General features: G+C 38.8%; 1 protein-coding gene across 7 annotated transcripts in view; it reads right to left on the bottom strand.

The window, feature by feature from the left end:
• Positions 1 to 666: 666 nt before the first annotated feature.
• Positions 667 to 16,089, bottom strand: part of RABGAP1L (RAB GTPase activating protein 1 like) — a 462,901-nt gene continuing 447,478 nt past the window's right edge. For all 7 annotated transcript variants that reach the window (XM_079761776.1, XM_079761779.1, XM_079761777.1 and 4 more), the window contains 5 exons: positions 15,984 to 16,088; positions 13,684 to 13,767; positions 11,198 to 11,269; positions 6,708 to 6,905; positions 667 to 5,705 (listed from right to left, as the gene is read on the bottom strand). In XM_079761776.1, the coding sequence (XP_079617902.1) occupies positions 5,553 to 5,705; positions 6,708 to 6,905; positions 11,198 to 11,269; positions 13,684 to 13,767; positions 15,984 to 16,088 (612 nt within the window). In that variant the 3' untranslated portion in view covers positions 667 to 5,552. The remainder of the gene's footprint in view (positions 5,706 to 6,707; positions 6,906 to 11,197; positions 11,270 to 13,683; positions 13,768 to 15,983; position 16,089) is intronic.

Below are 16,089 nucleotides of genomic sequence, written 5' to 3'. Positions count from 1 at the left end.
CCGCAGTCACTCGCCCGAGGTAGTGATTAGAATCAGCAAGTCAGAGAAGAAAAAAGCTTTTAGTAAGATGCAGGTTGATCCTTATCCTAGCAAACAAACGGGAGTACAATTCAAAAGCAAATGCATGAATTTCACAAACGTGAAATGAAGTCTAAAAACAATAAAACTAGCCTAAGGTGTTATAAAAATCAGGATAGTCTTACATGCATAGCCCATGGGCACGGACAATAAATAGTGTGGTGAAGGGTTGGGGTGGGGCAGGGGCAGGGTGGAGGGGGGCAAAGGGAGGGGGTGAGGAACATCTGTAATACTGTCAACAATAAGTCTCTTGTCCCAATGCCTCTTCAGGCCCCGTTTGGCCTTTGGTATCTACAATACAATAAAATAAGTCCCTATTTCCTTTTAATTGTCTTATTGTTAAGCTAGCTTGAGAGTTTCTGTTACTTGCAACCAAGGAATCTCTAGAGAGAGGAAAATAGGGCCCTTGGCAGTTCTGCTGTACAGGACATCCTGCAGGTAGAGCCTGGAACAAGTTCCTGTGTATTTTTTCTTTCTAAGCTGACTGGAGTCCATTGTCTAATAAGAAGTGCTACATAAACACTGGGTTCCGATGATTCAGAATAAAATCAACTAGAAGAAAACAGAAAAGACCGATATGGACTCGGGAACAAATGTTTATTACTGCTTAATGGGGCCAAAGGGGCAACACAAAGCATTGAAAACATCACTGGCTCACAAAAACAGTCACCTGTGTTACCTTCTGGGTTGCATTTGTTTATTTCACAAGGCTCCATTCACACATGGAAACAAGCTACTAATCCAATTCAAGTTCATAACGATTATAAAAGTAAACATTTTTGGGACAATGTACAATAAATTGCACTTTTCTTAACAAGCATTACATTTACATTTATGGAGTGTACTATGCATAATACATGGAATTATGGAAACATCTAATTGGTCAGTGTTTATAGAGGAGAGAGGCTGCTCACTATTATTTCTTTTGTAGTCAATTAGCACTGTCGGGGCCAATCGACTCCTTTATCCCAGAACCCGTTTTCATTAGAGAAACCACGGACAAAAATCATACTATTCCTGAAAATAGATGTTACATAATTTCTACTACCTCCTCAGCAAGGGAAAAGTAGGAGTTGAAAGAAAGGAAGTGGGGCTGACTGAGAAACTCTTTTCTTTCATTTGAATTAAGGATCCATATATTATGCAAAATACCAAAAATAGAGAAACTGATGTAAAAGGCTATTGAGACATCTTGGATTCTGGGACCATCTCCAGCTTTATTCTTGTGCTTTCATGACACCAGAGTCTTGATGCATTTATAGCCTTATAATTCAGTTTCCTATATTTTATTCCATATATAATATATACTTATGTTACAATGGAAAAGATTTTACATGTTAACTTACTGCCAATGAAAACAAAAGGAACTTAAAATGTTCATTTTCTACTCAGTGATTCTTTTTTCTTAAGTTTTTCAGAATACCACTGATGGTAAACCTGGGATGGAGGTGGGGAAAATGGGACATGTTGATGAAGATGTTTGTACAGCAGGTAACAAATTCATTTGGAGATAAGCTGGACATGTAGTCTTTTAGATGGAACTTGAGAAGGGGACTCCTGACCACTGACTGGAGTCACTCCATACTTGTAAACATCCACTTTCTCATTACAACTCAAGATCATCTCCTATTGAGGTGCAGCCCCCAATGAAGTATTCATTTTGGTAGCTTTTGAAAGACAAGGAATTCCTAAGGTAAAGGGCTTTGCCTTTATTGTACAGAAGCCACTATGAGAGAGGAAGGATGTTTTGGAGCAGTTCTAGTTCAGTGTGACCATGAGCCTGGCAACTCCAACTCGAGGGCAAGAGCTTTATACCCGGTAGTTAACAGGCCATTGAGCCGTTACCAGCCCTTCTGTATTCAATTGCCATGTATGTATGCAGGTGCATGGTACCTGGGTATACAAGAGTCAGAAACACTCTATAAAATTTTACACACACAAGTCTAACTGTTCAAATCAAACAATAGTTTGTCCATTCTCTCATTTATTTATAACGGAAGCAAGAGAATCAGAGCTTTTGTAAGTATTGTTTTTAAAAGTTATACAATAGAATCATCTTATTAAGTGTTCTTTTCAAGAGAGATAAAACAAACAAGGTATTTAATTTTTTAAAAGCTCCTTTGTCCCTTCAAGGGGTCCTGAAATCAGACACCCACCTTAGCAGAATAGTTTAGTAGAGTGATTTCAGCTAAAGAAAAAGAAAACAGCCCCTTACCTCAGTTACATGTGATTCTCATCTGCAGTACCTAATCAACCCTTTTAAGGATTCCTCACCTCTTGTGTATTCTCTTGTTTTACTCACTTTGGCTGGGAAATGAAGCCACTAGTTATTAACTGGAAAGTAGTTTAAGAAAATAGAGTAGGTGATTGAGAAAAATAAATAATATATAGTATGAAAGAATGAAAACGTTGAATAAATGAACCAAGACAAATACGATTAAATATCCCGACATCAATACAAAGACTGCTTTTCTATTTTACTATGGAAGTTTAAGAAAGTCAATGAAGAAGAAACTGCCAACTTAATAGCCAGGAGAGGGGAATACAGATATTGGCTGTATGTTAATATAGGCCATAGGCCTGTATGGTATTCCTATCAGTGTTTCTGAAAGGCTCTCATATACAGAACATTAGGTAACAGAGTTTGTTTGTTTTTGTGTTGTTTTTTTGCATTTAATTATATGTAACTAAATATAACCAAATTGTGCCATGGCTCAGAATGTGGGTAGCTAGCAAATTATGCACTGCAAAATTCAGCTTGGTTTCTTTCAGTTTTAAAATACATGTTAAATAAGATTTTCAAGATATAAAAGCTACTGAATTAAATAATCAAGTTGAAGTTCATTCCCTTCATTTATTTTGCAGAATTTAATGAAAAGAGAAGTAATCACTTTTAAGAATGTTGCAAATGTTAGATTCTGGAGGAATGTTTTAGATAATGTGTTCTAGGAAAAGATGAAGAACACACTATAATATCTGAAAATTTTTTGGATATTTGGGCTAGTTAATCTCTTTCTAAAGGAATCAAGAGAAGAGTAGCAATTCTCAAATATACTTCAAAATAAGTGAAATTAAAACTAGCAGTTAATCCTAGGATGCATGAGTTTTAAACAACAGACAGTGAAGGACATGTGGTTTGGGATAATGCTGTTATAACATTGTTTGAATAATCATATCATATGCCATATTTTGAATTTTCTTTCTTTCTATCTTTACTATTGCTACTGACCCAAAGGCATTGCAGTGAAAAGGTTTAAACTTATGGTACCAAAACATACTCAAATATGATATGGAACTGGAAAAGAAAAAAATCTGTAGATTACCAATATAATCTTTAAAAAGAAAATGCAAAAGATTGATTTATTAAACATTTGGAATGTATATACCTGGTGATTTTGTTTAAAGAAAAAAGTGAAATTTGACCAGGTTTACAGATAAAGACTGGACCTAGAACCATTCTATTTCTCCCTCAACTACTATTTAAGGAAAATTATGCAATTTAGTCATTCTGTGGAATGTGCCAATTTTTGGAAGTTAAAAAAGCTCTGTATAGTAGATCTACAAGATTCACAAAACAGAAAAGAACATCTTTAATTTAGCTGGCCATTTGATAAGGCAACTTGTACAAGGCTTCTTGGTATCAAAGCATAAAGTATCAATAAAGCTAACAAATTATACTAAATGATTTACAGAAACAAGTACCAATATGCAATTCTCTAGCCATTATATTTTACAAAAATAAAAATAAAAATATTAGGTTTTCTAAACCACCATGTAGGGAATGTTAAAGTCAACATAGACACTGGAATGCTGGCTTATTTTCATTTTTGGTAAAAGGAAATGAATATAATGATGAAAGATGTCAGGACCAAAAAAAGAAATGCTGTAAGGAAGTATTATTTCATGAATGTAACAAGCCTATAAACACTGATGAAGGGACTACACTTTTTAGAGTTTAATGACCATTTTAGAGGGAAGCAAATTGTAGTGTGTGCTCCTGGTCAAGATGACTGTTACTTGATCTTTATCTCCAGGAGTGTGTTAATTTTAATTGCACCATATGGCACAGATGAGAATCACTCTGGCGATATAGAGGTTAAGATCATTTGCAAAGAATATGTTCAACAAGGAAGCCAAGGATGAGTGTCAGTAAATGTTACTGACAGTACTTGGGTTGGTGGAAAAGACCAAAAGCTGCCAAAAAAGCTTAGGAAATGGTAAAATTTGTTTTGCCCTTACCAAAGGATTTCCTGTGAGGACTATTGATATATACATGTTAAATATAATAGAAAAAATATTTCCATCAACTTTTAAACAATAGTTTCTTTACCTTTCCATGAGATAAGTATTTCTATAAAGGTTTCATATTCAATCAAAAATGTTACAAATGCATTTGCAGCCTCATCTAGGAGTACCAAGGGCACATTTTTGGGGAGCTATAGAAATAAAAACTGCCTAAGATTAAACTAAGATGATGTGAAGCTGACCTCCATTTCCCCATTTCATAACTTTGACAAAGTTACAGTATGTTAGTGTTTTCTTAGCAAGCATATGTCAACATTAAATGACATTCTCTGTCCGTTTCTGAACACAGTGGCTAAACCTAGATCTTTCTAGGCGTCTCTGGTGAAGGTTTCCTAAGGCTACAACTCGCAATGTCCACTTCGACTTGACATTTGCCAGCACGCACAACTGTGTTCATATTTAAGACCTTGCAATTCCTGTGTGGAGTTCTTAAAAGGACCTGTTAGAACACCAGGGTAAAGTTATTTATTTCTTCCTGTGTTTATCGAAATCTCAGTTCCTTTTCTCTAGTGTGACTTCTCAACAGCCTAACTTATCCTATGGTTCTTGGCACTTCCTTTCCAGATGCAGCCAACATAAAATGAAATAAAACTAACTTGCTTTAGGGACTGTTCAATCCCAGGTCTGTCCTTCCCTCCGACAGGGCACTGCTCTCCAGGACATCACTTTCAGGAGGAAGCCTGACAGTGGTCCTGACCAGCCCCACAGTGTGCTTTACCTGAATAAATCCTGAAAAGCTAAGAGTTTTAGATTTCAATTTCTTTTTGTGTGGCAAATATCGTCTTATCACTTCAACCTTGGAATAAAAGACATCTCCATTTTTATGTAAGATAAACAATATGAACAGTTAGTTCTCAATAAAAAAAGCATGTAGTTCTGAATTACTGATTTCCAACTAAATAGCAGGCATGTAAAATAATGGGTAATACTAGGATGGATCTGAACATGGCCTTCCAAGAAGAAGCTCGAAAACAGGTATTCAACATAAATCAGGTCAGTTTCAATAATATCCCTTTGAAAGTGGCGAACAAGGAAGAGTGAGAGCCACTGAAAGAGCGGGCTTGCTTCCTGGCCTCCTTTACTTTCTTTCTTCAAAGGGGCACCTGGGAGAGTCCTCGGGGTCTCCGTCGCTTTGATCGTTGTGCTCTAGTGCTGGGCTGAGGCAGGAACTATGTGCTCTCTTTGGGTGGCTGGGTGCCCTGTGGCGGCTGCAGCGGCTGGGTGCCCGTGGCCGTTTTGATAGAGTTCAGGGTTTTGCTAAACCAAGAGTTTTTCGCAGCTTGGATTTCATTCATGAGGGCCCCTCTCTGATGTTCAAGTTCCTAATTAAAATAGAAACAAAATAATCTGAGTTTTATAAATGTTTTCTCTCTGCCTAAAAATCCAGTAGAGCTTCTTGGCATCCCCAGGACTACAGAGTCATAGTTTTTCTCCCAGAAAACCCAGGAGAAATTTAACTGGTTTCTTGATGCAATCAATCAATCAATCAATCAATAAATTAAATAAATAAATAAATAAATAAATAAAAGTTTACAGCTAGAAGAGGTACCACTAAAAACCAGAATCTGTGCCTTCTCTGAACAGTTAAATGAAACCTCATGTTATCTTTTTATTCACCCTGCAATTTAGGTTACAACCTGATCTAACCTGTTTTAAACCACAAATAAACATAAACATATGGATGGGTTGAATTTTTACTGATAGAGTAAAGCATGAATGAGTTCTAGTTCCAAACACATGGTTTTTGCCCTGAGAACATACAAGGTCAGGCAGAGACAGCTAAGCACACCTGTGTGTGTGGGTTGGAGCGACGGCAGGACATGGTGGGTACGATTTACTGTTAAAGAGGAAATGGGGACTGGGGGACAGTTCATGAGAAGCCAGGACTACTTTCTAATTATGTTAGCCTTCGATATGGAAAGAGATTATGGAGAAAGGAATTTGGCCAAATCAGGTAAAGATGAAAAGAAGCTTTAAAAAAAAGGGGGGTGTGTGTGTGAAAAAATGTTCAACCATCAGGGGAAGAATAAACAGAGGAGGTTTGGCCTTTCATTTTCCAAAGTGACCAAGTTCAACGAGAAAGGACCTTGGCAAAAAAATAGCAGGGGAAACTAAAAAAGTGTATGCTTAAGTTCTCACAAGATATAATTTTAATTATTAATATTCATTTAAATCTGTGTGTTTAAAAATAATGACAAACACCTGACTATGCAGGACACATTCTTGGGCAGAAAAATGTATTTATCATAACCCCTATGATTCTGAGCTAAATATGTATATTCTAAAGTCCTAAAATATCCCAAACCTTTTATCGAGTCACCAACCTGGATTTTACACTTGGCCTCCACCAGCTGCAGTTTGGTTTGTGCCAATTCCAGCTCCATCTCCCTCAGCTGCTTCTTAAGTGAGTCCTTCTCATCATCTGATTCAATCCCCTGGTCCTCTCTGCTTATAGCTGCTGGCTTCAAAGCGCCCTCCTTGCTGAAAATGTCACTGCAGTGCTTACAGGCCATCATTTTACCCTGAAATATACAAAGGAGATAACCAACGTTAAGCTGTATTCCATAGCATAAATCACTTCCTGAAACAATATGCGGCTTAATTTTTATTTAGATGCTGTTTGTTGCCATCAAATGCAGGCCTATTTCTGAAGGTCATTATTTCCCTTATGCTACAACCAACATGGTTACAGTCAGCACAAAACCCAACTATCCAAGACAGATGCCCCTTTTCCTCAAAGTATCTCTAGAGCAGGCGTCCTCAAACTACGGCCCACGGGCCACATGCGGGTGTTTTTGCCGTTTTGTTTTTTTACTTCAAAATAAGATATGTGCAGTGTGCATAGGAATTTGTTCATAGTTTTTTTTTAAACTATAGTCCAGCCCTCCAACGGTCTGAAGGACAGTGAACTGGCCCCCTGTTTAAAAAGTTTGAGGACCCCTGCTCTAGAGAGACTGGGACTAGACAGTATTACAGCCCCTCTTTGACATCTGTTGTAGAAATGTTGTACTACCATTACTCTTACTAGATGCCAAGCCCCATCCATCATGCTCTGCATGCAGTATCTCATTTAATCCTAGGGCTACTGTGTGATTAGGTACTATTTTCACCCCCTTTTTATAAATGAAGAAACTCAGCATGTAAGTAACTTGCTTAGAGTAGACTGAAGTCATTATGACTAACCTGAATCTACCCTTGCAACAAATAAAGTGTAAGTCCTTTTGTTCAGCATTAAGCAAAGATGATCACTACTGTTCAAGGTAATAAAAGTAACTCTGACCTGGACTGCCAATGACAGCATAGCCACCACCAGACAACAGCAACTCTCTTTGAGAAAAGAGCGCTGCTATTTGCTTAAAATATCTCCAAAAATAGTTCAGAGAGAAAAGATATCACATAATCTTTCTATTTCAACGTCCTACTGTTACAGCAAGCTCAATGTCCATAACCCTAACTACCCTCTCTTCACACACACGCAGCAGCCCTCCCACTTTGTGTCATTGTGCGCATTGCCACCATTGAGGCCTGAAGACTTGGGTGTCTTTTCATTAGCTTCTCCTTCATTCCATTTCCAGCTGCTCATTAAATTCTTCCTCTGACATGACCAAGCTCTCCCTATCCCAGGCCTGAATCCCTAAAATCTCCTTCTCAGCCTCACTGGTTTCTTTCTTAGCCCATCCATACTGTGCTCTTCCGATTCCTGCCTGATTAATGTTCATTAGAGACTTAAAAGATATCTGATAGCTCTCCTAAGAACCCTGTGCTGACTCAGACAGACACACAGCAAGTGTTTGGTATATGTTTATTGTTGACTAAATATTTGTTGATTAAATAAAATGTTAAAGTGGTGGCTTTGATCTGGGTTTTAAGTGATTAAAAGTTTACCAAGCTGGGTAAGCAGTGTCATTAGGCTGAACCTTATAAAGGAAGCGATTAATCTCACAAGAGGGAGGAGGACATTTCAGCAGAGAGGAGACTGTGTGCAGCCTCAGAGAACTGCAGGGAGCGAGACGTTCAAGCAGAGGGGAAGTGATGCGCTAGTAAGAGGTACTCAGTGAGACGAGTTCTCCACAGCCACGTTGTAAAAGTCCTGAAACAGAATGCTCATGAATCCTGACTTTATCCTGAAGAAAATTCATTCATTCACTTCACCAAAGCCTGTGGTCCATGTTGGAGTAGAGCAATTAGCCTCATGAAGCAGACATGCTGATGTGTGGGAGAGACCACAGATTCCCACCTCCTCCCTTAATAACAGAAATCTCATGTTATTTGGGCTGGAAAATGCCCAGTTAAAAGGTGCCATTTTCTAGACTCCCTTGAAATTAGGTGTAGCCATAAGATTAAGTTCTGATATGTATGGCTATTTAGAGAAACTCACCCAATTGGAGGTAGGCCCTTGTATCCTTGCATCTTCTTTGGCCTAAAATTCCACCATGGAATGTGGGTGTGATGGTGGAAACTCCAGTTGACAGATTTGACTTTTAGGTGACCTTGAGAATGGAAGCCCATGCTGAGGACATGGGTCACTAAAGTTTGGACACTGGTGAAACCAAGGATCTTTTTAGTCCTAGACTTCTTTTACATGAGATAATCAGCATCTTTTGTGTTTAAATCAATGTTATGTTGGTTTTTTTATGTATGGCCTATCTAATTCTAAATGGATACATAGGGTGATATAGTCAAGTTTATATTTGGGAATGATCACTCTGATTACAGTGTAGAGAATTAACTGGAAACAGGATGGTGATAGAGGAATGGTGTTAGGGATGGTGTTACAGGAGGATGAAAAAATCAGAAGCTATCATCACATCATGCCAAATAAGAGCTGAAGAAGTAGGACTGGAGAAAGAGGAGATAGTGTGGTGTAATGGCTAAGTGTATGGATTGTAGAGTCTAACTCCCTGAGTTCAAATCCTGACACAACCGCTTATCAGCTTTGTGACCTCGAGGAAATGAATTACCTGTTTTAGAAACCATCATCAATAAAAAGAAGACAATAAATTGGTAAGAAGAAGATTATAGTGTCTATCTTCTAGGTAGTTAGGAGGGTTATATGGGATAATACATATGCAGCCTCATAAGTGTTGGTTGTTATTCTTGATTCTAGCTAAAACAAGTTCAAATGCCTCTTTCTGAATGTCATGGCCTTCCATTAGGTAACACCACCTGTTAGCCAATAATCTCCTCTATTCTTAATGCATACTCTAATCATATGTTTCCTTAATGAAATACTGAAATTCTCATTCCTATTTCTGGGCCTTCAACTCACACTGTTTCTTTCAGATGTCCTGTTTTAAATCTTTCTAACTGAATTCTACTCATCCTGCTTTAGTCCAACCAGACCTGAAGTCACCTTTGGTCTACAGTTCTTATGATTTTGCTTTTTCTATAACTGATTGTCAGTGTCATCTAACTCAGCACCTACTTACTAGTATATGCTTTTGAATTATTTCCTCAATGTTTCACATCTGTATAATTTGTTCCTTTAGGAAAATTCTGAGCTCTTTGTCATGTATAATTTATGTAAAAAAAATCTAATAGCTGTGCACATAGAAGATGCTCAATAAAACCTTTATGGAGTGATCAATATAAATCCTTGTTTATTTTTATTTCCACAAAGATTTTTAGTTCAGGATAGTTGATCCTTTTAGGCCAAGAACTTCGTCAACTGAGTCTTGGTCATTGTTTCTACAAGGTACAAAGAGTGATAAAAGTTAAGTGGGGGGTGGGAGGGGTAAAGGAAGAACAGAAAGGGAAGATTATGAACCCCAAATTTAGCAGGTTTGGGGAGGGAGACCACTAACTCTATGTTCACTAATATTCTCAGACTGGTGTTTTATAACATGAAATAAGAAAAATACACTTTTAGAATACAAAGTCAGAATAAAGTTCATATGTTCATTTCTCATGTCTCAGATTTTTAGGTTATAACTTACTAAAATGTGCATTTATTGTGTGCCAAGTACTAAGCTAAGCACTTTATATACATTATCTTATTTAATCTTCAAAATGACCTTATGAGGCAGGTACTGTTTTCTCTTTTACAAAATAATAAAGTTTAGAGAGGTTAAATAACTTGCCCAAGTTGTTAAACTATATGCTGAAGTCCCTAGAATGCATAGAAATTACTAGTATTAAACCTGAATATATTCAAATAGAATTACATCAGGTTTCTAGAGCACTGGTCCCAACATTACTTCTTAAGAATACCAATCCATTTATTTGGTTTAGTGTTGTTTCTACAGAATAAGAAACTCCTTGTTTCAAATAATCAATACCACTAGGGGGCAGCATATAAATAAATGCTACAAGTTTTCTTTAAAAACAACCTCTAAAAAAATTGGTGTTTGAACGCAACATGTGTTTTCCAGTCAAGTTCTAGATTAACCATGTTGTGTACTGTCCAAGAGAGTGATGGGATGAAACTGGGGTCATACACTGAAGCACTGCATCAGTTCAGGCACAGCTGGCATGCAGCTGGCATGCAGCTGCTAAGGGTTCCCAGATTTCCACCATCCGAGAAAGCTCAGGACCTCCTGTCATGATGCTGACACCCACTACCTGCCTCTGACAGCCCATAAGACTTATGGGGACATAACTCTCAGCTGCAGGGAAGAGAGATACTATACTCCATGATTTCTAAGTCCTCTACAACACGGGGCAGCGGCGTGGGGCGGGGGTGGGGGGGTGATGTGCAGAAGCCATCCTGCCTGTGGGGCAGCATCACATACTGGGAAGGATCCTCTATCAGGTACTCCCTTAGGACTGTGAATGTAGAAGAAATTCTATCACTGAACTACTCCACCCTCCTCACCTTTACCACCTCCAGCTCCTCCTTGCTGGCTGCTTGCTGTTTCTCCAGTCTGGTGCTCAACTGGGAACAGATCTAAAGGGGGAAAAAAAAAAAGAGTCTCCATACTGGACAATAGAATAATTCTTACAGCGCATGCACATAACTTTACCAACTCCTGTGTTATCGCATCTCTGCTGCTGGAAGAAATTGTGCAGATGCGGTCATTTCTGCAATGAGCAGCCGAAGGCCTGGGAGTGTCCCTGTGTGGAGCACTATCTTAATTAGTAGAAGGAAACACATGGGGAAGATGTGAGTTCTTTCCGTCTCTAGCCTCATGACTGTCGCAGTGAATTCCTGTCCTGCTTCTGGAATCACTCTATAGAATCTTTGCTGAGCATTTACTTTGTGCAAGATACTATTTATGCTGGGAATTGGATGAAAAGCAGTTTGAACCAGAAATGTCTCCTATCTACAGCCATGAAAAGAGTCTCTGTTTTCAATGACAAAAACTTCCTTAAGAAGTGGCAGAGTGAATAAAATTTTTTTAAAAGGTTAAATGACCAGAAAATAATAAAGGCTAAAACTCTCATCAAGTGGTTTGGCAACACAGCATAAAACGTAAAGCCTGGGCGTCCAGTTCTACTCCCTTCTAGTATTATGTCCTTGGGAAATTCATAAGCTCTCGAAGCTTCAGTTTCCTCCTGGCCAGAGTGTTGTGCTGTGAAAACCAGTGGAAAATATGTACTCAAAGAGTTTAGTATAGCACCTGGCTGATAAGTGCTCATCAAATAAAATCTCATTATTACTGATTCTGAAATAAGGTACTAACAAGTACTACAACAGGTAGAAATAAGTGCTTTAAAGCCAAAAAGAAAAATTGCTTTAAAAAATACCGAAAGTTCAATTCTTATTGAAATTGAGTGAAATTTGAATCTTTAATTTTTTGAGTAATTAAATAAAAGAGTTAGGGGATGTCAAATTTTCAAGTGCAATTTGGACTGGCAACATAAAAGGTCTACCTCTATTATCAAAACAGGCACTAAAAAGAAACCTCATTTTACTCAAAAACAGTCCTAGAGGCCAGGGCCTGCTTGTGAAGTTCAGTCTTGAATTCTCCAGGTCCACGCCTGGAGATAACAACATTAAAGAGAAACGATCACCCTAGTAATTTTAAGCCACATATCCTTTTAAATAAACCAAAACATTCTGAAATATAGCCAATGATAACCAATTCCAACTATAGAATGCATTTGATCATGTTTTATGTCCTAATTATCTTCAAACAGATGGGCCTGTTGCCTTTAACATGACTTGAAGTGCTTGCCAGATAATATTCAAGAACAGTCCCAAGGACTGCTATTTGCAGAGTGCGGCATATGGCCTAACTTGGTGACAAAAACTGCATCTGCAGCGATGGCGGGTTCCACAGCACAGGCCTGTAATGTTCCTTGTACTGGTTAATGTCTAACCATGCCCTCTCCCCCTTACCCAAATTCAAAATCTTATGATCACTTTCAATGTTTCCCCTCGTTCTAGCAAAACATGGCTATCTTTTTGTGGCTCCCTCTCCTCCACTTTCGTCACTACTGATTTTAGTCAGGGCATTTTTTCTCACCTGGACTCCATGCTTTGCCTCTTACTGGTCTGTGCCTCTCCTGTGGATCCCCACTTGGTTCCACATTTCTCACTGGGACACAGTAGTGCCAAGAATAAGTCCAGATCATGCAACTTTCCTGCTCAGGTGTTCCCACTACAAACAATTAAGTCCAAACACCTCAGCTATCCCTGAAGATCTTCCTTAAACTGGGCCCCCACTCACCTATGCTTTCCTTCTGTATTAGATACTCTTCAAAACTAAACTATTTCTGTCCACTAATCTACCTCCGTGCCTTTGCACATGCTGTTTCCCCATGGCCATCCTCTCCTCTCCCTCTCCACACACCCACATCTCACCTGGCTGCTGAAGCACAGCTCACATCAGCCTTTCTCCAGGGAGCGTCCCCACTTCCCATATGCAATAAATTCCCCTTCCTCTTATTTATACACAGATATTGTCTCCCTTTACAAGGCCACATAGCCAAGTGGGAAAATGAGTTCCCACATTCTATACTGTGACAGCAAAGGACACACCGATCCCCTAGCTATTGCCATTTAATACAATCACTAAACTTTAGTCCTTGGCAAAGAGGCAAATGTCACTAGTGTGTTCTATAGGAAATTAGCTTCTGAGTAGGGCAGAGACAGGATCCCCGTGGTAATAATAAGGTTTCTTGTTCCTCTAAATCTATCAAATATTGTGAACAAACAACAGATTGTTTTGCTCAAATAAACCTCCATGTTATCAGCAAGCGTGTCCAACCACTGCCAGTTTCAGAGGAGAAAATAAGCCAACAAATTTAATGAATGCAGTGCAGTCATTGTTCTGGAAACTCTGAAAACAAAATATATTTCCCTGAAGAACAACAACAATTACTTTCATAGCGACAAAAACCACAGCAGTACATTACCTGTTTGTACTCGGCAATGATAGCTGTAGTCTTCTTTATTTCATATTCGGCCTTCTCTAGCTGTTTCCTGAAGACTTCTTTTAGCTAGAAAGAGTGAGAATGAAAAACATCAAGACTCAGTCACAATCTTTAAATAATTCCCACAAACATCTAGATTCAGGTCTGCCTGAATCAGAGCCAATGGCAAGATAAAGACTATAACTATATAAATTTTCCTCATTGAAGCTGTATCTTGATCATTTGAAAATCCTCATCATCTCATGAGATACAGCAATCTTACTTTCTTTCCTGTAATATATAAGACACAGGAGCAACCCGATTATAAAACTGCTTATGCTTAGTACTTACTTTATAAATCTATCGTTAATTGTCGATTCAGAAGCTACATTTATCCTTATGAGAGTCTAAAACAAAACCTCAAGGCCACATTGCCTGGACCCTGGATGCTATATGATCAATTACTGAAAAAAAACATTTTAAGCCTTCCTCTTCATATCCCCAACTGTCACTGCTGTCAGCTCCCTGAAGGCAGGAACAAGGGGCTCTGGGAGTGGAATCAGAAAAAGCTGGAGAAAGATGAGAGCCCCAGAGGCCAGGAGATTCAGGGACTAAAGAAACAGTGACTTCAGAAGGAGCTAAGGTGATGCATAAAGGAGGTGCTTGTTACAGTCAAATAAATACTGAATTATGAATGCTAAACTTAAAACCAAATATTTTTGTAATCTGGCAGCTCTAAAATTCTAGGTATAGGGGAAGTTGAAGATGATGAAAAGGCTCATGTGCCACCAGATAGAGGGGGAAGAAATCGGGACTTCCGAGTTGTTGACCAAACAAGCAAACAAAAGCTTGGGGATGCTGTGATGCAGAATTCATCTGTTTATTCTGATCATGTATTTAATGATAAATCTGTATGTGAAATTTATTAGTGCAATTTATAATTGGGCTCATATCTTTAGGAGATTTCTGAATTTCTTCATATTTGCTACATTCTAAAATTCTAAAAGCAATTTGTAGGTTATTCTGATTCAAACTTGATTATTAAGTTAGTCTCTATTCTCTATCTTACATAAGGTAAGGACATATGCCATTGCCTTTCCCCCTCCTATCACAGGGCCCATGGACCTCAGGACAGACTTAGATGGCTGTGAGGTTTTGACACTTAATTCTCTGAGCCATAGTTTCCACTAACAAATCTCATGAGGGTACCATAACGATTAAAACAGGGAAGAAGCATGGATTAAGTTCACTTGCCAATAGCTTCACCTTTACCTGAGGTACTAAAGTGAGCCCCCAAAAGGTAGGAAGTAAAAGAAAAACAAAACCCATCAAAAGGCCTACATCAAACTGGATAATCAGGACCTAAAAATTTTCAAGTACATTAAATTAAAAAAAAAAAATGTTGGTCCAAAATAGGCCAACTGAAATAAAAATAAATAAATGCAATAAAAATCATAGAACACTTTTTATAAACCCTAAAAAGTGCTAAATGATACAATCCTTCATTAGTAACTTCACTGGAACTTTCTCTGCTTGGACGTAGGTCTTTGAAAGGCTTTGTGTCCTACTTGATATTTAGTATTTTTGATGTCTCAGAACGAAAGATTAGAATGAATGAGTTAATCAGCCTGGCTGGACGGAGAGAGGGAAACAGCCTGCTCTTCCAGGGAAGCTGCAAGTGTCGACTCCTGGGGCGGAGAGGCCCTGCCTGTCCCCAATCCAGGACCTTTCAATGGAGGCGTCTTCCAGCTGAACAGCTTCCTAACTCACGGAAGACTGTCAGGTGCTAACTTCACGGCTGGTTCCCCAAGGGTTTCTTTTATTCCCTGGGAGTAAGGTTTGAGAGCTCTGCCAGGAACGCTGTTACATCTCCTTCCAAGCCAGGAATCAGGAAAATGAAGTGTGACCAATGGAGACAACTCCCAGAAGAGATTCTGTGGGCTTTGAGCTTCACAATCCTCATAAATTACTCCAGAGAAGCCAATTACCTTGAGATCCCACACGAAATTTGCAGATTTGTCAAAGCTCTTGGATCATAATCCCAAGTTACTAAACTTAGAGAAAAGTGAACACGCTGGCTAGACAGCTCAGTAAAGGCAAATTCCTAAAGGTTGCTCGAGGTGAGAAACGCTGCCTCCTCTTCTAACACCTGCAAAGGGAATGTGGAGGCTCGATGCCACTCACGTGGACTGCTTCGACGTCACCCTTGATTTAGAATAAGATGATTTCTTGTCTAAAGTATGAATCAGCTCCACACCTGGGTAACATACCTGGGTAAAGGAAAGCCCGCCTGCGCCTGTTACCTGAGCAGTCTCTTCCTCCTGCTTCCTCTTCTCTTCCTCGGTCTCCACCAGCCTCTGTTTGGTCAACAGGAGCTCCTTATTCAACACGTCTGCCTTGTCTTCCGCC

The sequence above is a fragment of the Cnephaeus nilssonii genome (assembly GCF_951640355.1).
Source record: "Cnephaeus nilssonii genome assembly, chromosome: 21".
Lineage (NCBI taxonomy): Eukaryota > Metazoa > Chordata > Mammalia > Chiroptera > Vespertilionidae > Cnephaeus > Cnephaeus nilssonii.
This window is presented reverse-complemented; position numbering and strand designations above follow the sequence as displayed.